This window comes from Athene cunicularia, assembly GCF_003259725.1.
Source record: "Athene cunicularia isolate RWA chromosome 14 unlocalized genomic scaffold, athCun1 chr14_part1, whole genome shotgun sequence".
Lineage (NCBI taxonomy): Eukaryota > Metazoa > Chordata > Aves > Strigiformes > Strigidae > Athene > Athene cunicularia.
This window is the reverse complement of record NW_020799118.1, coordinates 7,451,577-7,478,754: the sequence shown is the minus strand read 5'-3', so window position 1 is coordinate 7,478,754 and position 27,178 is coordinate 7,451,577. Positions and strand designations below refer to the sequence as shown.

General features: G+C 42.8%; 1 protein-coding gene across 1 annotated transcript; it reads right to left on the bottom strand.

Annotated features, from left to right (window-relative positions):
- Window positions 1-1,602: 1,602 nt before the first annotated feature.
- Window positions 1,603-27,178, bottom strand: POLR3E (RNA polymerase III subunit E). The gene is made up of 20 exons (XM_026859280.1): window positions 27,101-27,178; window positions 25,949-25,999; window positions 24,546-24,623; window positions 22,945-23,060; window positions 22,574-22,656; window positions 21,763-21,870; window positions 21,266-21,315; window positions 20,848-20,967; window positions 20,198-20,283; window positions 19,124-19,168; window positions 18,948-19,039; window positions 18,039-18,159; window positions 16,385-16,466; window positions 13,896-13,955; window positions 12,731-12,888; window positions 12,379-12,443; window positions 10,338-10,831; window positions 5,544-5,621; window positions 4,518-4,643; window positions 1,603-2,430 (listed from the first exon to the last, which is right to left on the bottom strand). Exons 1-20 carry the CDS (start codon window positions 27,134-27,136, stop codon window positions 2,374-2,376), a joined length of 2,106 nt encoding a protein of 701 aa, XP_026715081.1. The 5' UTR covers window positions 27,137-27,178; the 3' UTR covers window positions 1,603-2,373.

The following is a 27,178-nucleotide window of genomic DNA, read 5'->3' as shown; positions in this document are numbered from 1 at the left end:
AAAGGGGGGGGGGGGAGGCACAATGAAAGATGATGTCCTTTCCTTATAAAGGGTCTTGTATATTCTTGGGAATATACTGCCTGTCTGGGTTGCTGCGATGTACCAGTTGATGCAGAATGTTGACAACTTCTCAGTTTTAGTTCAGTGTCTGCTGTTGCAGTTCCACCTGCTTTGTGTCCTGCCCTCTTAGGCTCGTGTATAGCTGTCCTTCAGTTGCAGTATTATGACTTCATATTGTGGGAGTTTCTCTAAAACATGTATTGCATTCCGAGTTATTTAAAAATGGGAATCTGAATCTTGTATTTTTCTAAGCAAATAAATAATCCTGTCAGGCTCCATGTGTAACTAGTAATTATGCCCATCTGTGCCAGTCGGGAAATGGCAAACTTGGCACAGATGGTACCTGCATTATCTAGCTTTGCCAGCTTTCCTACAGAGCTCAGATGGAATTCCCATTAAATTTCTATTTTAAAAAGGTTATGCTAAAAGGATAGGCCTGTCTAGGGTAGAAATCCAGAGGGAACCAGGTAGTTTCTCCTCATTGTTGTGGTGTTTGTCGGTGCTGTTCAAAAAGGAGGGGGGGAAACAAAAGGCAGAAGAGTGGCTGTTCTGCCATCAGGGTAACTGTACTGTCAGTTTCCCTGACCAGAAGACATATAAAAGCAATTCTGAATTTTTGGTTAAATAGGTGATCTTTGGTGGTTTATTACTGTTGGCTGATGTAGAGCACTTTCATATATACCATTTTTAAAGCATAAAAATAGCAAAAATGTTCTTAGATTTCCACAGCACTACTTGATTCTTATGTAAATGTAACAAGCCATTGCTAAGCTCTGGCTGTACTGTACTTTAACATGTAACTGCACATATTGTGCAATATAAAACTCCAAGGCTGGGTTGTTTCATAACTTCTCTTGGATGGTGCCTTTCCCGGAGAGACTTTACAGCCACAGCCACAGGTAACGCTGTAGCACCAGGGCTGTACTGGGGAAGTGTCAGCCATGGGTGTGTGCAACAGACAAAGGCTGCAAAAGCTGCCTGAACTTAAATCACCTCCCAATTATATTGATGTTGTTCATAAACTACACTAGCATATTAATTAAGGTAGAGTTTTAGCAGTTTAAAAATAGATATTTTCCACAGAAATGCCATAACAATATTCTTAGCCAATCTTACCTGGATTAACTACCTTAATCTGCTTATTTTGGTCAACAAATCAACTCACTCTTTTCTGAGTATAAGTAGATGAAATTAATAGAATCTCCTTGAGCTTCTCATGTGATGGAAATTATAGTAAAGAACATGACCAGTAGAGTAACTACGTTCTCCAGTGCTGAGGGTTGGAGGTTCCTGACCTTACTGCAGTTAGGCTCCAGTGATGAACCTGTAACCCCATGGGGTTACCGCCCCTCAGCACAGGCCCTTCACCTGACAGCTGCCCCCAGAGAACATGATGCAAGCAGAGCGAGGCCGAGCAGTTTGCCATCTACCTCCAAGCCTCTACTAAAACAGTCCTGACTTCTTCCTCTGTAAGCCTTCCGGCTATACAAGGAGCAGGTGCAGCTTGTGTTTCTTCTTGGACAAACTTGAGGCAGGGTAGAATTGACCTTCGAGATAAAATTTTATTTAAAAAATTACACAAAATAGAGGTTTTACATTGTTGCCATGTGATAACTACAGCTGGATGCCTTCCAGAGGGTGCACTCAGTTACTTACCTCGCTGTATTTGCATACAGTAATGCAAAAACCCCCTCAAACAAAACCCCCACCAATAAAAGAAACCCAGCAGTTGTTCCACATCTGTTTCAACTGTAGGTACTTTGCCAAATCACTCCTTTCACAGACACCAGGTGAGAACAGTTGCTATGTAGTACAGAGTTCACAGACAGGGACTTTTGTTCCCCCCTCCCAAGCCTGTCGTTTCCATGAACATGACATTTTCTAAAGAGGGCTGCAAGGGAGAGCATCTAGGTATTTAACAAAAACTGGGAGGTTTGTAAACAAATTTAATTTATTGGCATTACTTACGAAATAAAGTATTAGACCATGATTTTCCATCATGTCTGTGTCAGTATATGGTTTTATTTTTTTTATATTGAAACAGATGAGAATTGAAATACATTAGAAATCCCCAATTAATTGAGCTGCAGACAGGGTCCCCGGTTGTCTTCCTAGTTGCTCTCGTGCCTCGACAGCCATGCAAACACGTGTGTGAGCGTGTTGGGATGGCAGGGACTGTCTGCAATGCCCACGTGCCCCAAAGTGGGTCAGATCCTGCCCCACACCCCCGAGGCCACGGCATTACTGTCTGTGCCACCCGCTGCAGGTTTCCTCTTTCGTCCTGGAGATCACTCGAATCCGCCCCCACCGCTGTCAGGACTGCACCGTCCCCTTAAGATACCACATCCCGCCGTAGCTGACACAGCAGTCCTGGGGAGAGAGGGCAAGGCCGTAAGCTCTTGGGAATCACAGTCTGGCTTCTTTTGGGGAACAGCAACAAAAGTCTCCTCAGTGGTGCACAAGGGAGAGCCCCAGTCCTGAGCAGCAGGTTGTCTCCACCCTGGAGACCATGTAGCTTAAACGAAGATGACAAACACAAGCGGGGGAAGGTTGAGAGGCCATGAGGACAAGCAATGGGATGGCAGCAAGAAACTGGGTTTCTGGGGGCAGAAAATGGGGATTGTGCAGAAGGCAGCTTAGGAGAGGTGGTGGGGAGAACTGGGGTAAACACAGGCTGAGGTGGAGAGCCTGAGGGGAGCAGTGGGAAGGGGCTGGGTATGAAAGCAGCTGCCATATCTGAAGCCTTTTAAGAAACAACATTCTATGATAATGAACTGAAACCTCAGAACCGTGCTTGAGTATTCTGACCACACGTCTGCTAAGCTGCCAGCAGGCAAGCACCACAGCAAAGGAGTTCAGTAAGTGGGTTTTCTTGTGGCTCATTTTCTTACTGCTATTAGATGAGCACCAAGGCTCGAGTTCAAAACTAATGGCTGCTTCTTTTGCTCCCACCCTCCCATTTAGGTAATTTCAACACAGGCTTAAGTACTGCTACAGAACTGATGCTGCAAAGCTTAAAGGGGAAAAAAGTATCTTTTTTTCTGAAGCCTTGGGACTTGCGCATCACAGAAACAAGTACAAAATTTAGTGTGGAGGCTAGAAAGAGGGTTTGAAGACTTGATTTGCAGATGCAAAAATACAAACCCTGTCAGTCTGTTCCTCTGTGTATAAAAAAGGAGCACACGCATATGGGGAAATAGGAGTCAACAAATCCAATTTCATTCAAAAAGGAATCCAATCTCTTGTGGCTTAAAGAAACCAGAGAATCTTCCTATTGCATTAATTCATAGTTCTGAACTTTATTTCAGAAACAAAGATAATTTCACACACTTCTGTGACAAACGTATTCAAGGCAAAGAAGCCTGACACAACACAAGGCTGGTCACATGACGACTTAATGACTTACATTAAAACAGTATCCAGTTTTTTACCAGAAGGTTATTTTTTCTAGAAATAGGTTATCTGTTAAATGGCAACAGCATCATGAAAAACTAATGCCAGTACACTGCCTAGACGTTCTACGAGAGCTGATATTTGAGCTCATCAGTCGCTTGACAAATCTCCCAGCACAGGCAAGCCACATGAAGTATTGTCTAGCAGGCAGAAATGTCTGAGCTTATTTTAATACTAAAGCAACAAGGTTCTTTCAAGCAAGACCAGTTTGCTTATTATCACAGGAACAGATCTGTAATTTTTCAAATACGCTATTATTCCGTTTTCAGATGCCAATTAATAAAATACATAAACACTTGTCTTATTGAAGTGGGTGACAGTGAGCAAAGGCCCAGCAACAATGATTGAAGTATTACTTTAGTTGGCAACTTTCTACTTTGCCATCCTGCATCACTTTTAAAGTTTGTCAATTATGACCTGTGTGGTCCCTACTTTATACCTGAAACTGCTTTAGCAAGTAAATGGTGCATCTTCAAAGGCAGAGATGAAAGGATTCAAATAAACATTCACAATGAAATGTGGTAACTACTACTTTGCCTGCTTGTTTTGGCTAGGGTTTTGCTCTGCACACTGCTGCATGTCTTGCTACAGAATGAAATGCATTTCCTTCTGAATATGTGCCACCTGTGCTCTTCAGCATTAACCAACAGCTGGTAAACTCAAAACACTGTGCAGAACCCTCCCACCTCCTTCATGTTTAACTCCACATTATTTAAAAATAACTCTGAAGTATTACATTTACTACACTCTATTCTCTGTTGGTCCAAGATGACAAAGATTTGTCACAATAATACAAAATAATGCGTGAGACAAAATCACTACTCCTTGGAGGGAAAGAAGGTAGAATGAGACAAGCTGAAAACCAGACTTTGTCCACACTCCAAGAATTGTTCTGTCATCTTCATCATTTATCAGTTCAAGGTAAAATATGATCCTTTGCTCAAACCAAGCATTAAAAATTCATTTATTAATTGGATCCAACCCACAATGGAATAGAAACTTACCTTTAGCACTCTATCCACCTCCTGCTTGTTTAGATCTTCTCCACATTCTTGACTCAACTGATTCTGGATGACATTCCTGCGCACTCGATAATTTTTCGAAAAGATTTCAAGCAAAACTTGGCGATGCTTTAAGAGAAAATATATCATAAATACAGAAAACAATTATTCCTATCTTTCCATATTCAAAACTGCATGTGCCTTAATCTGTACAAAACATTCACTGAACTACACTGGAGGATTCTCGCTTCATAACCCTGAAACTGTCCCATGCAGACCCGCTCTCCAGCAGCATGCCAGCTTGTGTGGCTCTGCAGGGCTTTCGCCACACCCTGCAGCCAGACCTCCACCTGCCCTGTGACCTGGGGCACCTCCAAAGGTACAAGAACATGCTGAAGAAGGGGCTGCAACATATTCCTCTCAAATGCTTCCACTGGAGTTCACATGGTCCACTCCAGCCTGGAGACTGGATACTGGCTGACTCTTTCCTATAAAAATTTATTTAGATCATGGACACAGGAGTTACATTGTCCACCCACATTTTGTTAGGGGCCTTCCCTTTCACTTCATTTACTCTGATAGCATTTAAAACTCAGAAGATGCTCACATATGCTGTAATCATTTCTCATTCTAAGTATAAACACACATCAGGTAACAACATCATTTCAGCTTTGGTTAATGTTGCACTACCATCAAAAGAAAAAAAAAATTGGACTGGATCCTGGAGAGAGGCCTGCTTTGGAGAATCCTTTCTCCACACAGGTTCAAAATTATTTGCGTTCCACTGAATCAGTTACTGACATATATTTCCAACATGTTTCTGCCCATACTGCCTTGTCTTGACACAGCAATGATCACCCTGCCAGCCAAGAGCTTCCTCTCAGCTGGAAGTAGGTTGGTATTGAGAAGGACACTTCACCAGGGAAAAAGGAAAACTACCTGCTGTACCAGTTCCAGAAAAACAAATTCAAACAATGCCAAATGCTCAATAATCACAGGTTTGGGAATGTCATTTATTTTTATCTTTACCTGATCATAAGTGTCACCAGCTTCCCAAAGTGCATAGACCTTTAGTTCATCTGGTGAAGCAGCAGTCTGTGGAGGAAACTGAGAACAAGAGGCTGTTAAAAATAACCATCTATTTAATGAGTTCTGCTTAATGATTCTATGATACATTATCCCTGGACACCTATTACTGAATCAAAAACATCGTTGCCATGTAATGAGAACTGCTGAAACAACATAAGCTCCTCTCCCACTCCACGCTGGAAGGGGTGACTTGGCTCTGGCAGCCCCTGTGCCTACTCGGGCACAGCCCGTCCTGCAGCCACGGGGCAGACCCCTTCTCCCAGGCCTGGTGACCAACAGAAACCTGATCGGTGTCAAAGCTCTCCTCTGGGTGATCCTGCAGCACAGAGACCCTGCATTAGCGAGGGGCTAACTATGGCCAAGAGAATGGGACATGAGCACCATGGCACCCCACTGGGTGCCCAAGCCACGTCTGACTGATGGTTTTGGTCATGGTGGAGTACCCACACCAGCACTGTGGGCCTGGTCCCAGGTCTAATACACCACCAACCATTTCACGGCTTTAAAAGGAATCTGCTGGGCATACTGGAATCCCATGAGTTTTTCACAGGGACAGTTTCCTACTGGTAGAGGGTCAACCACCACGTATCCCAGGGCTTGGACCTTAGCCGGTATCTCACAGCAAGATGTCTAGATTTTTTCCTGTCAGCAGCATTTGCTTCCAGACCATCCAAAGCAGTATTCAACCGAGAGCACCAAGGGGGTCTTTCTGGAGGTTTTTGGATTTACAGTAGCAGGTTTTAGAGATTCAGACTCTATCCTGTATTTATCTGCCTCACTGACCCCAAGTCAGTGTTAACAGCAAGCACTGTGTTTCTGCTGTATTTGTCATCTCTGTTTTGGGACAGACTACAGGGCTCCAGAAGACTGAATGGTGATGGACGGTGAACCAGATGCTTGCTCATTTCAGACTCCAAAAATGAAGTGCTTTTGCTTGTTTTCGTTTTCTTTTTTTCCCCTCCATGTGCCAAGATAGAGAAATACATTTGTCTTTTCTGAGGCAGAGGCCTTACACCCCTGCAGACAGGAAGGAACACAACTGCCTCCACTTCATGACCCAAACTCCTAAAGAAATAAAATACTATCCATTTGCCTTAACATTTCCCCTTAGAGCAGCGACTTAATAAGCAGAGCTGGAATATGCCTTCAGTCCTGACAGACATCATCCTGTCTGTTGCTAAGAATTCATTCCTTGCTAACTGCCCATACAACCTAAATCATCCATCTATGAAAAGCTAACAAGCCAGTCCTGATTGTTCCAGTATCCCTCAATCCTGGCTGCTGGTATAAACCACACCTTTCTTTCCAGCCTCCCTCACACCACACCAAAAGACGTGTGCATCGCAGAGTGCAAGATCAGCCTTTCCTTTCACACTTTGCCTCTGGTCTTATTGCAGAGGGGAAGACTTTTGTCCAGCGGGAGCTGCCTGGTGAGATTAGCAGCTTTGGCTCTCACGTTGGTCCAAATGGATGGAATATAACAAGGTTTTACACTTGGTTTAGAGCCAGGATTCAGGTTAATTAGGCTCACAACACCTGACATAATTCTCTTCTCATAAGGGCACTTGCTTTTGAGGAATAATCTCTCTTGTATGCTTTCAGCACAGATAAAAAATCAAATACTTCAGCTTCCCTCCAGAAAACAGCTGCAGCAGGAAAGGCAAATGGCGGGGCACTGGGAGCACCCAGCCACACTCTGGCTCAAGACAGACCTGGAGTGCAAACTCCCCTTGACTCAGCCACAGGTCTGAAATGCAGCTGTGTTCACCTGGCCTTTCTGTGAGGATATGGCTTCCAAACCAACACAATATTTAACGGGGAAGAAAAACCCACAGAATCTCCTCCTTCCACCCACCCTTACTCTGTAAACTGTTGCAAACACTGCTGCCAACAGCACCCTGCTCGCTTGCTGCTGTCATACAGCCTGTTCCCCGGAGCGAGAAATGCCATCAGCCACTCTGAAGAGAGACATGCTGCTGTCCAACTGCTTTACTGTCTTGCCATCAGCAGTCACTTTGCCATTCTATATGTTCATTATCTTAATATCTCCAGCCTCACATTGAAACATTTCTCCACTGCCTTAAAATCCTTCTTTAAAATATTTGCTCATGCTCCTTCCTGCTCTAAGCCACCAGAGCTAGTACAGGGCTTTTAGGACATGGACTGCTGCCCTGCATCCCCAGGGCTGCCACGTTAAAACGGAAGCTCTCGGGGAGGAGCCCTTGGCTTTGGGATGTCTCTCAAGCACTGAGCACGCCCTAAAAATAGCCACTCCCAGGCAGCCTCGCATTATAGCTAAACTAGACTGAAAGGGGCTGAGTCTGCCAGAAAAAACTTATCAGATGGAATAATCCTAGAGGTAAACTGTTGATCTTACCTCTCCAGGAGCCTGGCACTGGCACCAGCCCAAAAGGCTCACTGTAAGCACAGGGCTGCATTCCTCTCCTGTTACCCCAGCCGGGCAGGATGCCGGCTACAGTTACATCATTTCCTGATGCCTCAAAAATATCCTCAAGACTTGGGCAGAACCTTGCCATTCCAGAGAGCATGGGAAGGGAGCTGGCAGCAGCCAGCCCCCTCACCAGCATGCAGGAAAGGGGTGCAGATATTCAGGAGGCAGATTCCTGCGCAAATGTTTCCCGGGGGTTGGACACAGGCTCAGCCGGCGTGAGCTCTGGACACAAGCGCAGCGCCGGGATGCCTCTACTCGCCCTCTCTGATGGCAGCAGCAGCCCACTGCACTCAGGTGTATCCACCCAGGATTCACTATTTCTTTTCACATGCTTTTCCCTCCCATGTGAGGACAACACAAAGCACAGGCAAGCACAGCATGGTGCAGGTGTCCCCACGGCTTCATCTGCAGCTGGAGTGGGATCTCTTCTGGCTCCCCACAAATATTATTTATCATACACCCTGAGTGCAGTCGGTCAGCTTTACAATAAATCCTGCATTCTCCTGGTAAGGTTTCAGTTGCCTTTTTCAGCAACCTGTCTTCTATAATAGGGCAGCACACAAGCCAGAAGTGTCTTCACCCCCCACAGAACATAATTTTAATTACCTCAGATCATTGATTTTTATCACCAAAGCACTTTCAGTTACAGAAAACTAATGAGCAACTATGAAATCTCACACTAAACAACCCTCCAGGCTTTGCCTGAGTTCAAACGTCCTTGTTGGGTTCTGACAAAATTGTCCAGGGGAGCAATCAAGAAATAGAAAAATGTATGAACCCATGCAAAGAGTAGAACCAGCCCTGGCACCTTTGCCATCTGCGCAGAGCATCAGGGGGAGGCTTGGGGGTAATGATTTACATTACTGATAACAGTACAGGCTTATACAGGCTCCTGTACAAGAACTCAAGTTTTACAGTAAATTCTGGGTCAGCTGAACTAAAATTTACAGCAGACCTCGAGCAAGAAGCACTCCTGTGACTGCTTCTGCACCACTGCAGGTCTCCCGTGACAGGGTTTTCCAGAGAGAAGTTTCCAACCACCTCTCTTCAGGAGGATTTTATTTTGGTTGCTTTTTGAAAAAAATAAACTATCCCACTTTCATTCCTCATAGCCTTTAAGCAAAGAGTGAATGAAATAATTTCTAAAATCCCCAAATTTCCAAAGCAAACAAGTGAAAGAGCAGCAATGACCTCAGCTATTTACCATCAGCACGGCAAACGCACAGGTTACACTGCATACAAAGGAGAGCCTAGCCAGCACTAAGAGGCAGTTTCAGGCAAACATTACCCCAGGACTTGGAAGCTGTCAGGAGAGAAAGCAGAAAGCACCTCAATCGGTGGCCTCCCTAGTGGCATTTCAAGTCTGTTACTCAGTTCCCAGGTGCCACAGCACGTATTTTGCACATGACTGAGCATGTTATTTCTCCCCCCCCCCCAAGCAACCCTTACTCCTTAGTGGAGTTTTAAGTCCCATGCTCCAGGCTTGCTCTCATCACCCTGCCTGCTTCCTGCTCTTTCTGCCTTGCCTGTCTTTCGAGCAGTTCACACGTCTCTTTTCCTCTCTCCCCAAAGGCAGCTGACTCCCAGGCTCTTTCTGGTTGCAACCCAATCAGCACTGCCAGATGTCTTGCAAAATTAATTTCCTTTTAGGCTCTTTCCCATGATGCCAAATTCTTTTTCCTTTCCAAAGCGATCTACTGTCACACAAACCCGCTGTCTCATCCAATCACACATGTCATTTCCGTAAAGACAAAGAAACAAAGACACCTCAGCACAGTCTAGGAGGAAAAGGACTGACCAAAGAAACCTGCTGCAGATATGGTTTGTCGCTTCCCAGAGGGCTCTGCTGGGTGTGCCTTGCCGCTCCCAGGCAGTGAATGTCACCTTTCCTCCCTCAACTGTGTCCCTGTCACTGAGAGAAGGAGCTTGTGCAACTCCAGGAGAGCTGATGGGAATCTGGGACTGCCCTAGATCATGGTAACAGGAGCAGTTTGGGACAGCAAATCACTGCCGCCCAACAGCTTGGACATGGAAACAGAGCCCCAAAGACAACTAAGCTCTGCAGCGTACCACAGAGCAAAGCAAGCAGAGTGCAGGGCCTGCCAGAAGCAGGACACAAACAAACCTCCAGCAGCTTCAACATAACCAACACTGGACAGTTACTCAGAGCACATCTGTTTGGCCAGTCCACCAGTACAGGACACAAGCATTTCACAGCTCAGTTGTTTAACTCCCCCCCAATCCCTCCTCCCCAAAGTACACCAACGGAAAAACATACTTACAGGCACCAAAATCTGTTTGCAGCCAGTGTCCAACACCATGTCCTGTAACATTTTGTCTGAAATGCCACTGAACAACGTATGTCCTGGAGGCAGACTGGCTAAGTGAAGGTTAAATAACCGTTTAAGCTCACTCAGGGTGAGTACAAATTGTTTCTTAAATGTTGAGGACACAAATGCCTTCAGTTCTTGGGCTACCCGGTCAATGCAGCCTCCAGGCAAGTGGCCGTTTAAAGAGTCCGCAGAGTCCTCTGCATGGAGGCCGTTGACAATGCCGTTGTTCATGCCCTCATAAGCCGAGGTATCCATTGGCTCCTCGTCACTCACAGGCTCCTCTTTAATGCGGATATTGGAAACATCCATCTTGGCTGAGGTGTCATTTGATTTCATCTCTGCCTTTTGCTTCTGGAACTCTTTCTCCAGCTGCCCATAGTTCTGCTTGACTTTTGCTTTAGCCATGTTGACCCTTTGCTCCCCAGAAACCAGCAATGGATGAGCTAGTAAGAAACAAAAGATAACATAAACCTCACCATAACCAGGGCTCCAGTCTCGCAGAATGTTTCTTGAAGGGGCTCATGGTAAAATAAAAGCAGGAAACATCATCTGCTTGTGAAATCTAAGGCATAAACCCAGTTTGTTGATTAGATTTTACTTTAGTTATGTTTTGGGTTTTGGGGGGAGTGGGGAGGCAGAAGGGGCAGCAAGTGTTTTACTTTATAAAGACAAACATATTGACAATTTTAAGCCAGATACTTGGGGAATAGTGTTCCAGTGAAGGAACCTGAAGCAAAGACAAAGTACACTTTTCCAATCTCTAGGGCCTTTTCTGCAAATCAGGAAACCAGGATACAGTCTGCTTATATATCTCTACTCGTGATCCAAATGCCCAACAGTATTTACTTTTTTTTGGAGTATCTAGTGGGTGGCAGGGCCTGCTGCAGCAACTGCCAGAGCCAGCATGAGGATGTCCTAGAGGTATAGTGAGCAGAGTGAAGGGGTTAACATTGAACCTGAACACTCTTTCAGCATGAGGTTCACAGTGCAAAAGTCTGAGACCCTCCTCTTAGTATTATTACTCCCCAGTGAGGGGCAGAAAGGGACAGGAGGGCGTCCTTTCCCATGCAGTCCCATGCTTCTTTCCCTGTGTTCTCTCCACACCCAGTTATCCAAAGGTGAAAGGAAGGGGCGTGTTGACAGCAGAGGAATCCAGTCTCAATGCCAGAGGAGGGAGTGCTGTGTTTAAGGCACAGGTTTAAGGCATGCACAGCACACATGCTGTTATCTCCTTTGCTGTTCGATTCGCTAATCCTCTCCAAATAACCCAACACCTAATCCTTCCAAACAGATCAGACACAGGGTATTGAAATGGATTCATATGCTCGTTTGTCAGTTCTGCTTATACTCTTCATTGGCTCCAGTGTCCGGCAATGAGCCAAATGCCTAGTTAAAACTCTGGAATCTCAAGTTTTCACAATCTTTTAGGATTATGGAACAGCTACGTTAATATTCTCACTAGCATCCCTGGTGGAGAAGGATGTCAAAAAGAGACAGCTTCACACCTCCTTACAGCCCCCTGCCAAACACATTCTTCATTAATTGCTCAGCTCTCAATCACACCACAGAGAGCCCTGTGCAAATCAGGGGAAATAAAATCACCTCATGCATATTAGCTTGCAAACCCAGAGGTGAGAATTACTTGTGCACTGGCCCTGTCCTCTCTTCAGGGGCTGCTTATGCCTTTACACCATACAAGCTGCCTTAAATGAAGAAGTGGGTAACAGAACCAGCTGGTTTTACACTATCAGTGAGTCCCAGTGCCAAGGAATCCTCCCTGCTCTGCTACAAGGATGCTACAGGAAGCTTATGTCACACCAATATCAGTGATGTTAGTACAGAACAAGATCTGTCTCCAATAATCAAGAGGAAATGGTGGGAGGAAAAATATTAAACAAGACCAGAGCCCACCACGTTCAGAAGCATACAGGAACTATGAATATGGAGGTATGCATGTGCTTCAAGATGATTCAAGCACAATTCCATTTACCTGATTGTGCCTCTTGTTTCTTTGGTGTCAAATGCTCCTTTAAGAGATTATAGACCTTTTCTAATCTGAAAAACAAAGATAAAATATACCAGGATAGTTTCAGCTGTTCTGCCTGCATGCAGCCATGCCAGCTTTGGCCATCAGCTAGAACACTCAATTCCTCCAGGGAGCCAAGAAACAGGAATTACTTTAATGATGCAGTGACACCCCCCACCACACCACTGCCTGGTAACTGTGAAGGGGAAACTTTTGAGGCAATACTGATCAAATTATCTATCCATGTCTACGGAAACTTTGTACTAGATAGTTCTCTGGTTTTAGTTTATTCCCCAAAATAAAACAAGTCATTTACTTGGCCTGAATGCCCATCCATAGCATATGTTGCCTCTGAACTATATCTGGATGCTTCTTAACAAAGTCTTCATCGTAAGGGAGCATGAACTCCCAACCTTTGTTTATTCTTGCCACAGACATGTGCTCTAGGAAGTCTTTCACATCTTCTGGGCAAAGCTAAAGGAAAAAGAATAATATGGAAGTCAATTTACATAGGACATATGCAGCTATCCATCAATGGGCATTGTTCCATGAGACAGGAAGAGCTGGGTTGATTGGGTACACCTGGGACACCTTCATGAATACACACCCTGCTAAGTCAGAGATACTCATCCTCTGCAGCACCAACACTTTCACACAATGTTAAAAGCACAGGACTTCAGAGAGCTGTGGTGATTAATCACCTGAGAGTCAAACAGCTCATGGCATATTTTGTGAAGAAAAGGGAGTTTCCAAACGGAGATGAAAAGACTATTGTGAGGAGAAGCATATTCTACAATGTTAATCTTATTTTAGAGCTGCAGGTCAGACATGCTGCGCATGCACAGATTTTAAGCACTACTGGATCTTACATGACAAAAATAGGTGGGCTGCGCATAAATTGACTCCTGTTTTATCATTTTACAGCATTTTAAGGAAATTATTTTTTGTCCTCTTTACTTAATGTTTCTCATTCATTTGCCAGTTTTAACAGAATAATCAGGTGCCCGAGTTGCTTTAATGCTCTTATTCAATATTGACAACTGGCAAATGCTGACAGATAAGTTGCTCTTTTGTAGCACACCCAAACCAGAGTAGCTAGTGTGGACTGCACAAGCACTCATCTGCTTTGGTGCACTATCAGGCAGCTTAATTCAAACTGTGTCTGGCGTTCCACTGAAACAGATGAGAAGACAAGATGCATTCCAGTGGCTCAACTACAAGGCCAGTCATATCCTGTGGAGTTGTGGTATCTGTAGAAGCTGCTTGAAACATTTAAAAAAACCCAAACGTATCTAAACCTATTCCAAAGCGAAGGCATGCCTGGTGAGCAATACTGTAGGTCAGCTGTAGTGCAGATGCTGTGAACCTGAAAAAAGGCTTGCAGCAGCATCCACTACCAACCTACAGACAATGCCCAACACTTACCACCAACTTCTGATTTAGGAAGAGGGAAAAAAAAAAAAAAAAAGAAAATCACTCACTTTTGTAACTGCTGCCACCTCCTTTCTCACAACCCAGCGGTCCTGTGTGAACTTCCACATCTAGGGAGGGAACAAAGGAGAAAAACCTAGTAACAGTAAAGCAGTTGCTTTACTGAAGTTGTAGTAACAACCCTGTTCAACGATGTTACCAGAAAAATGGAAACCCTGTTCCTTTCAAGAATGTGGAATTAGGTGATTCTCAGCCAGGTAGGGGGAAAACTTTCTGGCCTCTTCTGTCCCCAAATGGCCATGAACCCATTATCAAAAGCTTCAAGAGTCCAGTTTGCCTTGGTGAACCCGTGACTACAAAACCTATGTAGAATCACTTGAACTCCTTTTAGCTTCAAAAAACAAAGATCCACTGCAGTGATACTGGGACTCCAGAAGTCATACCTGAGGCTCAGCTTCTCACATACCTAATCATCAACCTAAAGAAACTCTTCATCCACTTCTGTTAATGTAGGGGCCTGTACAGGTTGATGACTTTGCCCTTCTGCAGCACACAGCCACCTAGAAACCGCCTGTTCCCTTCTTCAATGCACACCACAATCACTGACAGTCACGCTGAGACGGCCTGTCACTCACATACTTGTCCCGTTAATGGAAAAGTTAGATGCTCTGCAAAGCAGCTCCCAAGGTCTAACACTCCGGGAGGCAGCTGCTGAGAACAGGCTAACAGGATACGTGAGGACCTGGGCAGAACGCTGTCTGAACATGACCTTTGATTTCTTCCTGTCTCCATTTAAATAGACTACAACCTCTTTTAGTCTGTGTGTATTAATAATGTTGTGCAGAATTCAAAATCTCATTACTGCCAATTTCTTCCTGTCCTATGTCGTCATCTGTGCATCCTTCTCTCTGATTCAGCTTCTCTCTGCCCACAAACACACAAAACCACCACGCTCACTTCAGGGCACAGGGTATTTCTGTTTTGAAGGACAAGAAGCTGCTGTCCAAAGGAAGTAGATCAATCAGCTCTCTTTGCACACAACTCTGAGACAGCCATTTTTCCTTAGGCCCTTTACTCTCAACTAGAGCAAATGGTACTCATGTCCTCTAAACTCATCCTGTGAGGCTCTGGGGTAAAACCAGATGTTTTCAGAAAAGACAGAAATTGCCTTTCCCCCTCCCCAAAATACAGCATGGAACAGGTGGACCCTAAAAGTCAATATTGGCCATAAATATTTTTTAACCTTATTACTTTACACAAACTTATACAGAGAAATAAAGCTCACTTTTTAAGCTAGAACACGTTTTCTTCACAGATGTAATACAGCATTAGGTACTATTTCTGAGCCTTATGACCAGACATTTCACTTTGCCTGAAAGCCAGAAATATTGACGCTTTCTATTTTCCAACCTTTTAACTTTTTCCTTGTTGTAGAGCTCATCGGCAAATTACTTGCCTTTAAGATCAACACAGATCCATTTCTCATGCAAACTGTATTTGACATAATTCAAATGAAAATAATTTATCTTCACATCTTAATCATTAAAACACTACTGCTTACTTAACTGAGCATAATAATTTCTTTTCCCTAGAACTTTACACACGACGTGTCACCTAATCTGCTGTGTCCTAAAGACTTATGTCACTGAGTCACACCTGAATCTAGGTCTTGGTGTGGCAGTGTCCTGGGCAGACATAAAGACACAATAAAAAGTCAGTTTCAATCACCGTCAGTTTTACCTTACACTAGTGCCACAATATCCCAAAAATCTCTAGCACAGCATGCTCCTATTCAGAGCTAAATCTCATAAACAACCTTTGCAAACAAGTGGAATAGTCAGGTCTAACTGAAAAAAAATGAGAGCAATGCACTTGTCAGCTTCTCTTTGATGGGGCGGAAGCCATAAACTGAATATGAACTTAGGAACCACTTAGGAACTTAATCTTTCCATAGTTAGCGAAAATAAACACAATGCAGAGGTTGTTCCTTTTGCTGTGGTTACATCTGTGTTTACAAGACCTGTATTCATTTCAACTTCCATGTGCAGCTACTGCTGACAAAAGGTGCCTGGGAACAAAGTTCTTTCACTGATTAGCAGCTCTGGAGAATAAAGTCCTTTTTAAAGATCAATAGTGCATGCTCAGGGAGCACAAGGCTTACCCACACTGCCCTCCTGAGACCTCACAGTCCTGAGCCCACAGAAATATATCTGGAGAAACAAGCACTTTATTATCCAGACCTGGCTTTCTGTAAGCCCCACATTGTGGGGGCTATGTGATAGTGGCTCTACAGCATGTGTTAGAAAGGGATGAATACTGTTAATGACAGATGATCTGAACCTACCAGCCAGTCATAATGTCAGTCTACACCAACACTCCCATGACAGACTTGTAACGACACTTTCAGGATTAAAGTACAAATAATTTCTTTGGAGCAAACACCTTACTGCAGTGGAGCAGCAGTTTTTCAATGCCATGGCTTCTCAGGGAAACTTCACCTGTGTTTTGCTTTAAAAATAACAAACACTTTTATACTTACAACAAAGTCTCTCCCTCTACAGAGCACTTCTGCAGGGACTCCACTATGTGGACTAGAAGTATCTTTTGGATAGAGGACATCACTGTTAATTAAAAAGGAAGACAGATTAGTTACTAGGTACTCCAGAAAAACGGCATCAGTAAGGATTAACATAACAAACACGTCCTCCCTGTTCTGCAGTTAAATTATACTTTTATCCAAAGCATGGTTTTCATTAAGGAATTAATATTGGTGTAATTACACCACTGCAATTACACTAGTGCAAAAAGGCTTACACTAGCAAAGCATAGCCTTGTGGCTAGCAGATGCATGCAGAGGTACAAGTTCTGCTTTGTTCTTGCAAAGCCTATCCTCCCTTGGATCAGTGTAAACAAGACCAGATTGATCCTATGAAATGCTCAGGCTAACCTGGTACGCAGCCCTGAAAGCAGCATTTAGCCAAAATGCTGATGTATGGGCATAAGGGTTTTTTATTTCCTTCCCTGCAATCAAGGGCTTAAGGGAACAATAGTACAAAACGTCACGCTTGAACTAAAGAGCCCTGAGACCAACACCATCCTGGGCCCTTGTCTGCTTGCCAGACCAACTGGATGACATTTGTTAGCGTGCTCTCCAAAGCCTCAAGGCAATCCAGGTTCATGATCTTGATCCTACCCAGGCCAAAGAAATGGGTTCCCTCTTTAAAGCTCTGCTGTGTGCATGTGCTGCTCTGTGCCCAACCATCACAAACACGCCACATCTACTAGAGATATAAACGTCCTCCTCTGACAAATAGCAAAGAATCAGATATAAAAACAATCTGAATGCTAACATACTGTCTTTCAACTTGCTTCCAGCTTCCTTCTGGAATGGCTGGAGGGACAGCAAGGGCTGCTGTAAGAACTGTTCACGTTGCTAATACAGGTCTGTACCACAATAGCTGAAACACATCCAGCTAACAGACTTGGACTGGTAGCTGGTGCCACTCATCTTAACACACAGAGCTATTCCAGAGACTAGAATTCTCCGCATGCAGTGCTCCACCCAGGCAAAAAAAAAAAAAAAATCATACTGCACTTTAGGCTTCAATTCCCAGTGGGATGCTTTATCCTATTAACAGGAGAAGGATACAGCATCCATTTCATGCAGTACACTCAGTACCCCACGCTTGATTTATTGAGCAGGTAATGCCTTCTAGAGGGTAGTTTTCAGTTGACAAGAGCAGCATCCCCTGATGAACAGCAAGGTGACGGCACAAAGATCTTTCTTTGACTGAATTTAGCTAAAAAATACTATAGCTGACATTGGTTTCATTTTCTGTGTTTAGATTTTACACTAACCTCTGGGAGAGTTCAGAACAGTCCTCTCACAAAAGAACATGAACAAGGACAACATCAAAAACCTGACATAAATTAAAATACAGATTACATCACTGCTCAGCCACAATTTTTAGCTGGGGTAGGTACTAAGATATTATCCTTTAGCATCTACCCTTTGAATTTTGGATATCTGACTGCACTAAAAAGCACCAAATATTAAATCATGATTTTACAGTACTGTGAGTTAAGAACATGGCTACTTTGGTACACAACGAAAATAAGTATATAAAATCCATTGTTCTGATTCTCTCCTTAAAGCAGAAAACCCATGTCCCAGTAACAAAGACGATCCATACCTCTTCACCACCCAGTTTCCCTGGACCAGCATTGCCACCTGCTGTATACACCGGAGAACTGCTGTAGAGTCAGTCCCAGAGCCGAGCAAACTCATCAGATTTGCAAATGGCATGACTTTCACTGAAAGGCAAAATACACACCACATTAAGGGTTTCTTCAATGTACATAATACAGACATAGATTTATAAATTTAGGATTCTATGATTTATGTTGAAGTTCATGGTCAACGCTGAAAAAAACTCAAAACCTAAGTTCTACTAAGTCCCCCCCGCGCTATAGTGGTCATCAGTTCTAAAAATACCTGCTGGTGTTGCATAGAAGTTGATTAGCTTATCTGGTCCCAAATTAATGCATTATTAATTATTTTTTAAAAAGTCTATGCCTTTGTCAACATCTGGAAACAAGAGATACCTGATGAGACAGGAAGCTCCCAAGGCAAAGTCCTCAGGATCTGCTCTCATCAGAGAGTAACTCTGAAGTGACAAAATTCCTAGATAACACTCATTAAAGTGTCTATTACTGAAATCTCACCAGAAAGTGCCAAATGCATTTCTGCATCTTCCCAGAAAATGCAGCTTGTTGCATTAACCTTCAACTTACGATTCATCCTCACACCCCACATTCCAGGAGATACCTGCAGAAAGCTATCATCAGATTAGAAATTATTCTAAGAGTAAATTGACTGCAAACATATAAATCTGCAGTCAGATCTGCTGTTATTGCTCTTCTCTGCACAGCAGGTCTTCTTAAGGAAAGGTTCAGGATTTGGATTCTTCACAGAATCAGAGTGCCAGGCAGGGTGACAGAACTGGTGGGGTGACAGAACTGGTACTACTAGAAAAAGTACCTTATCTCAGGCAATTAGAAGTCACAAAGTAAAGTGCAAATGTATTATAAAAGCTACAAACCATTCTTCATCAGGATCTTAATCTGATCAGCAAGGGGTAAAGTTCTCAGCTGGGCCATAGAAAGCACATTGCTTGGAGCCACTGGTTTGTCACTGCAGATAAACAAGCAGATTTGCAGCCCATGAAAAAGAGCATCCAGCCAGTATGGACTTCGAACATTCTGTACAAACACTTACTTCTCTTCCTCTATGCTTGGAGGCATCAGCATCATTAAATATTCACTAGAAGAAAAGAAAAAATATCCTTAAAATGCTTGTATTGGGACTTCCCAAGTACAGTTATTCCTTGCTTAGAGCAATCCTACTTGTGTGAATCTACAAAACAAACGTTAGCCTAGAAAGAAAGCTCTCCCCTTTCCTCTCCCATCTTCCTCTGTAAATTCAGGACTAGTAAAAGCTATTGACACTCAACTGCCCAAAGAGAAGGTATGAAGTAAACGGGAGTCAGAATCCAAACTCTTCTGGACAGAAGAGGTGTCCAAACAGAGGAACTGCAAGGGTAATAAATACATTAAACACGGGTGTTCTGACACAGCAGTAAGAGGGCTCATGTGAAGTCCTGCAGACAGAGAGAATCAGGCCAGCAACAAGCAAAAAGTCTTTTCCACCCACGTAATTAACAGTGTCGGGGAGGAACGAATCAGCTCCAAAAGACTTCTCAGAACACCTAGTATCGTTTCACTGAGGTGTTAAATGTCAAGAAAAACTCACCCACAGCATTAAACAGAGAGGGAGTGTGCCACTTTCCTATTACTTGGGCCATGGTTGTATCAGATTATAGCAAAGCCTTAGTATTGACTGCACCATGGGAAGATTCCTGTATAGCTGCAGTCACCAAGAAACCAAACAAATTTCAGGTGTCTCTCACAGATCACCAAAGAAATTTTTGTAAGATTTGCTAACAATGGAAATTATTTGCTTTAGAGTTTTAATTTAACAAGAAGGAGCTTTTGTTTTATTTTTCCTTTAGAATAATTGCAGTCCAAATAATGCAGTGTTGTGGTAACATACAATCAATCCCAAGCCTCAATCCCAAGCAAAAACAACTGGTTTTAATGTCAGACTACAGGGAAAGAAAGAAAGCAACCTGAGTAAGCTGAAGGTTAGTTTCTGTATTTTTTTATACAATTCAACTTTTATCATGGAGAGAATTATCAAAGAGCAGCCTTTTAAAGAATATACCTGCTTATTAGTCTGAAAACAATCCCAACAAATTACTGCAATTTCTGTAGGAAACCATTAAACCATTACCTGGGAGATTTAATTAATTCCGTGTTTTCAGCAAGGCCATGACCCTGACTAAATAAATACTGGCGCTCATGTTCAGAACGGCTGTCCTGGAGATATGGAAAAAAGCAAGAGTCACTACCGCATACTGAAAACATACAAAATGCCAGAGAGCTGGATTCCTCATTCCAAACCATGACCACCCTGTCATTACTGCATCACTCAAGTGTTCCACCTCACTAGCTGATGTTCTGCTTTCACTTTCTTGAACAATGCTCATGTGATGTGGGAACATTTCTGTTGCTGTGACTCCAAAATCTCCTGACTGACATGCATGTGGGTCAGACAAACAGGATTTTTGACACTCAGCTGACTGGGTTCCCCAAGTCTTTCACAAAGTGTAGTTCATAAATCAAAGACCTGAGTGATTCTTGTACACAGATTCCCCCTTATGTTTGCCCAACTCTCAGTTTTAAACCTTTTCCAGCATGAAGACCACAAAGCATTATCCAGCAGTGGAAATACAGAGCACTGCAGGGTCTGTTCAAGCCTACAGGCCTACTTTTCTTCATTATTTTTTGATGATTCCCTAATTTCCATGGGCCCAGATTTAAAATCAGTTCTAGATCTGGCTGATCCTTCAGGCCCAGACAGCCTCCTCAGCACACACCAACCTTCAAGCCATAATAGTGTAGATGAACCCAGTGCTCTTCTGCTTGTCTCTTCTGCAGGAACTCATAGGACTGAACACGTCGCTGACGAGCTTGTTCGGTCTCAGGGCGGGAGAACCGTACCTACATGATTTGCACATCATTCAATACAGCCCCCAAACCCTTGAAACAAAACACCTGCATTACTTATTTGGTATGTAAGTAACAGAAGCTAGGGGCCGTAGCTTAAATGAATCACCTCTTGCTGCCAGTGCCATTTTTATGCTTGTGCAACAAGGGAAAGTCCATCTTGCTTCCCCCCTCCCAAGCCCAGGATCACCAGGACTAGCTGAGGTTTCCTGTCCTTTTATTTGGGTGTGAACTGTCATGCTTTCTTGTGAACTGTTGCCTGTACTATCATAAAAAGAAAATTTGGACATACAGTAATTTGCTTAACATCATCTTCAGCTTCATCCTGGGATGAATCACCACCTGCCAAAAACCACAAGAGTAAACACACCACTGCAATAAAAGAGCCAAAGCCAATCTGTCACTGTTTGGGGGCACGTGCAGAAAGCAAGCAGAAACCATGGGCTCAATCCCAGCTTGCCTAACTATGCAATGTACGACAGCACCACACCGCTCCTATGATAGCTCTCCCATGAGCCTTGCAGTGCAACTTTTCAGCAGCAGTGGTGACACACTCCCTACTGCTGCCCTTGGACACTACCCACCACCTCCCATCCCGCTGCCAATCCCCCACACTGTGCCCGCAAAACCATTTATGCAGCTACACTGAAAATGAGATCAGTGAAACAATCTGAGAAATGGCCTTATAATCAGTATGTTACAATAAACACCTTCAGAATATAATGACATCAATAGGAGAGAACTTTTATCTCACCTCCCAAAAGAAAACACAACTCATGGAGTATTTACCTTCATTGGCAGCTTCTCTTTCTCGGTGTTTTGCATCAGCCTTGTCCAAGTAGGTGAAGCTTGGCCTCAGCTGAAGAATTCCATGTAGTGGAGTGAGGTGAAGTTCACCTGAAAAAGAGAATTAACATTGTTAAATTGTTTTCTTCCACTGCACAAGGACAGCACTTTTCATTATCTTCTTATCTCTGTAAGGGCACAGCTTCAATTGAACATAAATATTTAATATGGTAAAACGTAAAAAGGGATTGAAGTGAAAAATTCACCCAGTGCTCAGGATTTCAAAGGAGTATGAAAGACCAAGACCTATTTCTGTTACTATTCTTTCTGTGTTGAAACCAGATCTTGTACAGAGCCACATTCTGGCTCAGATCTGGCCTACAGTTCAGGAGAATGCTAGTAAAACAGTCATCACTAAGGCAATCTACATATTTTCATTTCAAATGATCATCAGACCAAAACTCTGTGATGGCATTAGGGAACAAGAGTTGAAAAAGTGTTGAATAGGAAAATGAGACAGACACAATTAGACAGAGATAGTAATATAAATAACAATGATAAATTTATGCTACAAATGTGTATTATTTCAGGCCATCATGCACTGTTCAAGATCCTGGAGGTATCTACAAACCCACAGCGTTCTTATATATTATTTATAATTTTGCTAGACCTTCTCAAGGACTCTGGGGACACTGATAAAGAAAAATTTTGCTTTCTTTAAAGATGCATCAGTCAATTAAAACCTAGTCTGAAAAAAAAAAACCCAAACAGGACTTATTTTCACTGACATGAGGGGTAAGGAAAAGAAACTTACCTTTTTTATAAACAGCAGCTGCATAGCGGGAAACATTATTCGCAGCTTGCGAAGAGCAGAAAGTTTGCTTGTCCATCAGCTTCCTGCAGATAAATGAATACTGTGAGATTATATTCTACAGGCAATGTGGCATAAATGGAATATTAACAACTGCAGTAAATATATATACTCATCCTTCTGTTTTCAATTCAGAATTCATGAAGCACACCAAAACACATAGGTCACTTCCAAGAATACTTGCTATATATGTGTCCAAAGCACCCCCTGAGACTGTACAGCCACTTGGTTCTCACTTTTCCCTGAAGGTCTAGTGGACATACATGTATCTATGCTCACCACAGGAAGGGAATGAAGGCAAAGAGGACACCTACGAGGAATAGGTACTTGTTTCATCTGTACATGTGCCATCTACATTGAGAGCAATCTGTTCTCCCTTGCTGCGACAGTAATTAGGATTCAAAGTATCAATGGCCATTTCAAGTTCAACCTAAAAAATATGAAAGACAGCTAATTACCATGGCAGAACCCCAAACATATCAGTTAAAATTCAGTCTCACACTTGCTAACATTTCCATAGGTTTACAGCAAATTTAAATACATAAGCAGCATCATTCAAATCCACAGGGCAAATACCATGCATCAAGCTGAGCTTATATATGGGGTTCTGTAGGATGGGGACACTTTAACTAAGATAGAGATCTATAAACTCCCATGTAATTTAACAGGTGCAGAGAAATGAGTTATTTAGGCAGCCCTGAAATACACCTTTGCATTGTTGGATACTTTCCCCTACATTACCAGTCTCGTTTACTTATCAAGTAAACAAGCAATACCCCCAGCAGTGAGGATCCATTCAGAATCTCTCAAATTAAAGGTATGTTTCCTTCTAGCCTGGGTACCAAGCAGTATAAAGTAACTGTGTTCTCTTCAGAGGCAAAGGCCTCATTTCAGGTAAGACTGACACTGCAGCACTTACCACTGACTTCATAGTTATTTCTGATTTACACTAGTTGAAGCACAGAAACAAGCTCCAAGCTTTTAGTTACAAGGAGGACTATTCCCCATCTCAAACTTTAAACTTCAGACAAACGTTAAAAACTAAGTGTTTCCCTGCATAGCACTTCTCTTTATATACTATAACAATAGAGCATATATTCTTCCTCAGGGTGTGCCAAAGCCCTTATAAATCTATATATCACAGCTACTGACTCATTTTTTTCCCCTTTACATTACTCATAGACTGAACTAGTTAAAAGTCCCTGGATGAGACGGCAGATTTACAAGTCTGCACAGGGCTTACAAGGCAAATGCTTGCTAATTTTAATAGACTTCCTGAACACACCATGCATCCAAACTCCAAAGTTCACGCAAGCACACCTTAGCCATTTCCCAGAACAAGATCCTAGTATCACAGACATCTACTGCTGCATTTTTAAAATAAGGCATTTTAAAATCATAGCCACAGTTTTGGGATGCATTTGCAAAAAGTGTCATCAGTCTGGTTTTGGCTATACTTTCACTACCAATACAACCACACTGGTTTCACAAGGCCTGCTGATGATCCACAGCCAGGCAATAGAGAAATCAATACCCACACTGACACTGAAAGACAGAGCATGCCTGCAAAGCTCAACCCTTCTCTGAATATTGTAAAGACCTTTAAAATGAAGTTGTATTAGCATAAGCACCTACAGACTGAATTAGCATTATTAACTATGTTTCCCTGAGTGACTCTATATTAAAAAAGTGGCATTTCTATCATGACTTTAATTCCTCTCTTTATAAACTACCCGTATTCTAGACTGTACTTTACAGACACAACAAAAGACTCCCTCATACCTCCAAGCACAGAGATCTGGTCCTGCAAGTAGCTGCATAGTTATAACAGCCTGATAGCACCATGTGCTTTTCATAAGTACACTCTGCACAACATAAAATGACTTTCACAGACTGAACTCAAATGATGACCAACCTTCTGTTGCTTTGGTTTTATCTTCGCTGATAAATGTGTAACATCATCATACGTCATGGAAGCTGGACGAATAGGATACTGGAAAACAAATCCATTTCATAAACCCCTCTTCATTTAAAGATCAAAGAACTTCACATAAAATAAATCAATGTTCCCTGTCCTCTCACGCGTAGATCCACTTGCCAGATGGATACAAGACATCAAGAAAAGAAATGACTGGACTCATTTGTGAGTCATCAGGGGATTTGGGAGTATGACATAGAAAGCCTGGTGCTTTCCCCCCAATCCTCTGCTTTCATCACTACACAACCCTCTTCTTGCTCCTCACATGCCACTGTAAACTTTAACACAGGAAAATGGTACCACACATTAGTTCAGCAAAAAAAGGAAGCATTAGAAGCAATTAAAACCCCATCCCTCAGCATTAACTCTCTGGAGAGTTATTAGGTGAAAGAAAAATATTTGCAGGTTTACACAAGTAGCGTCAGCTTACAGGACATGGGCCACATGCAGTTACAGGACACCAGACCCAGGTTTAGCCACGTGGGTCTCTCTTCTGAACCTCTGGGGAATGCTGAGAGGACAGTGTGGTATCCAAAGGAAATCTTACAGCCATAGCAGCAGCCTGCTCAGAGCTGCCACTTCTCCAGAACACCCACAGGCCCCGTCACTAACCAGTGGTCACTCCTGACACAAGCAAGGGCGGGTATCCCAGAGGCAAGGCTGCACGGCCTGGTCCAGCATGGCCGGTTGCCTCCAGCCGTGCTCAGCTGGCATGTGCCATGCAGAGGGTCTGTACAGGAGGCAGTGGGCTTGCCAATGGGCATCACTGGTTTAGAATGAACATTTCATCCAAGACCCGCCAAGGACTTCCCATTTTGCAGATGGCAAAGGTGAATCACAAGGATAAAATGATTAGAGAAATTCAGTGGCACAATGGAAAACAGACCTCTACCTTCCTAACATATTTCCACCTTCAATCAGTAGTTAGTTTTATTGCCACAACGTAAGGGGGCTCTTCTGATGACTCGCACTGATTTATGAATATTGATGATGTTTTAAATAGGGCCAGTCCTAAAGAAAAGTTTGTTTAGTAAAGATGGCAGAAATCAGTGATGACAGAAGATGGCTAAGAGACTGCAGATTTACCCAAACCACAATAAAAAGATATAATCTACTAAAAGCACTCCCTTAGGATGGTTAAATGCAGTGATTTAATGACAAGTCTGTGCCATAAAAGACCATTCCTCACTTAGCCATGATTTAATAACAAGTATTTCAACTGACTGAGACCCAAACAGGCTTGCCTATATCCAACACCTTGGCAGGCTGAAGCAGTAAGAAAAGTTACTGTGCTTTGAATTTATTTTAAACAATCACTGCGTAAAAGTTAACTGAAATACCTGAAACAGATACAGCTTCTCCAGTAGACTTCTGGCCAGGAACACATCAATCTAAAAAGCAAAACAACTTTTATTGGATGCCAGCTTTAATTGATAGAGCCTCAGATAAAAGTAGAATTCCTAGAGCTAAAATAGCGACAATACTAGCTTTTCATTACAAACTCTACCACAAAACACATTCATGACTCTCTTGTTAAAGATCTCCTCTCTGTTGATTTTGACATGAAATTCTGCAGTTGCTGTTTTAAAAAACAAACAAAAAGAATCCACTATGCAGACAGACAGTGGCTCTAGCTGTGTTCTTTCTCTCTAAGGAAACTTGGCACACAAACCTGAAATGCAAGAGGAAAATTTTTTTCTGAGAGGCTGAAGTGAACCTGTTATCCCAATTATAGAAAGAGGAGGAAGTTTTCTCTTTGGCAGTATGACTAAAAGGTAACTTCACTACTAGTATTCTGTCATAAAATCTTTCTAAATTAGACAAGAGACACCCACATCCCAAATCTGATTCAGCATTAGCATTTTGCCACCAGCACCAAAAATCCACAGATGTTTCATGAATATCACATACAGAAGCTGCCATTTTAGATACCTGTAGATACTTTCAAATACCTTCAGATACCTCCTTCTCATAAGCTTGCCCTTTCTTGTACTGCTGTGTAAATTCAGACATAAAGCGAACAGGACACTGTGGCTATTCTTTGGGACACAGCAGTCCTTTAAAGAAGTCCAGAATCAGAATACAACTGCTTGTTTTAGCAGAAGGCATGAAACAGCTTCGTATTTAACAGATACTAACTCATCAAAGTAATTCCAATTTTTTACAGCTCTCAGTCATGCAATAAAGTCACTGGAAACACACAGTGGTAGAAGCAAGTTCTCCACCTGTGTTCCTCTTCTGACATGGAAAGATAACGAAGGATAAAAAAAACCTGAGCTCAAATCTGCCAACATGGACACCACTATGGCAAAATAAATACCATGACCCATATACTTGGCCCACACAACGTATTTCCTTGCACAGAGCAAGTCATTTGTTATAAGACAACCCCTGATGTTGGTGACACATTGTTTCAGCAATGTAAGAACACTGGGAACTAGAAAGATAATTAAAAAAAAAAAAAGTCTCATGTACAATCACTGCACTTTTACCTCTTGTATAATTGGATCATCTTCTTCATTTGCCATGCTAGGATACAAAAAGCTTTTTCTCGGTTTATTCCTTGGCAC

What these genes read in the sequence shown, in the direction of transcription:
- POLR3E (XM_026859280.1), bottom strand. Translation starts at nt 27,136, where the DNA reads ATGGCAAATGAAGAAGATGATCCAATTATACAAGAG. An exon ending in AGAAGCTGTATCTGTTTCAG is followed by an intron (nt 24,624 to 25,948) that starts GTATTTCAGTTA and finishes TTTGTTTTCCAG; the next exon opens with TATCCTATTCGTCCAGCTTC. An exon ending in GTAGAGGGAGAGACTTTGTT is followed by an intron (nt 13,956 to 16,384) that starts GTAAGTATAAAA and finishes TTCCCTCCCTAG; the next exon opens with ATGTGGAAGTTCACACAGGA.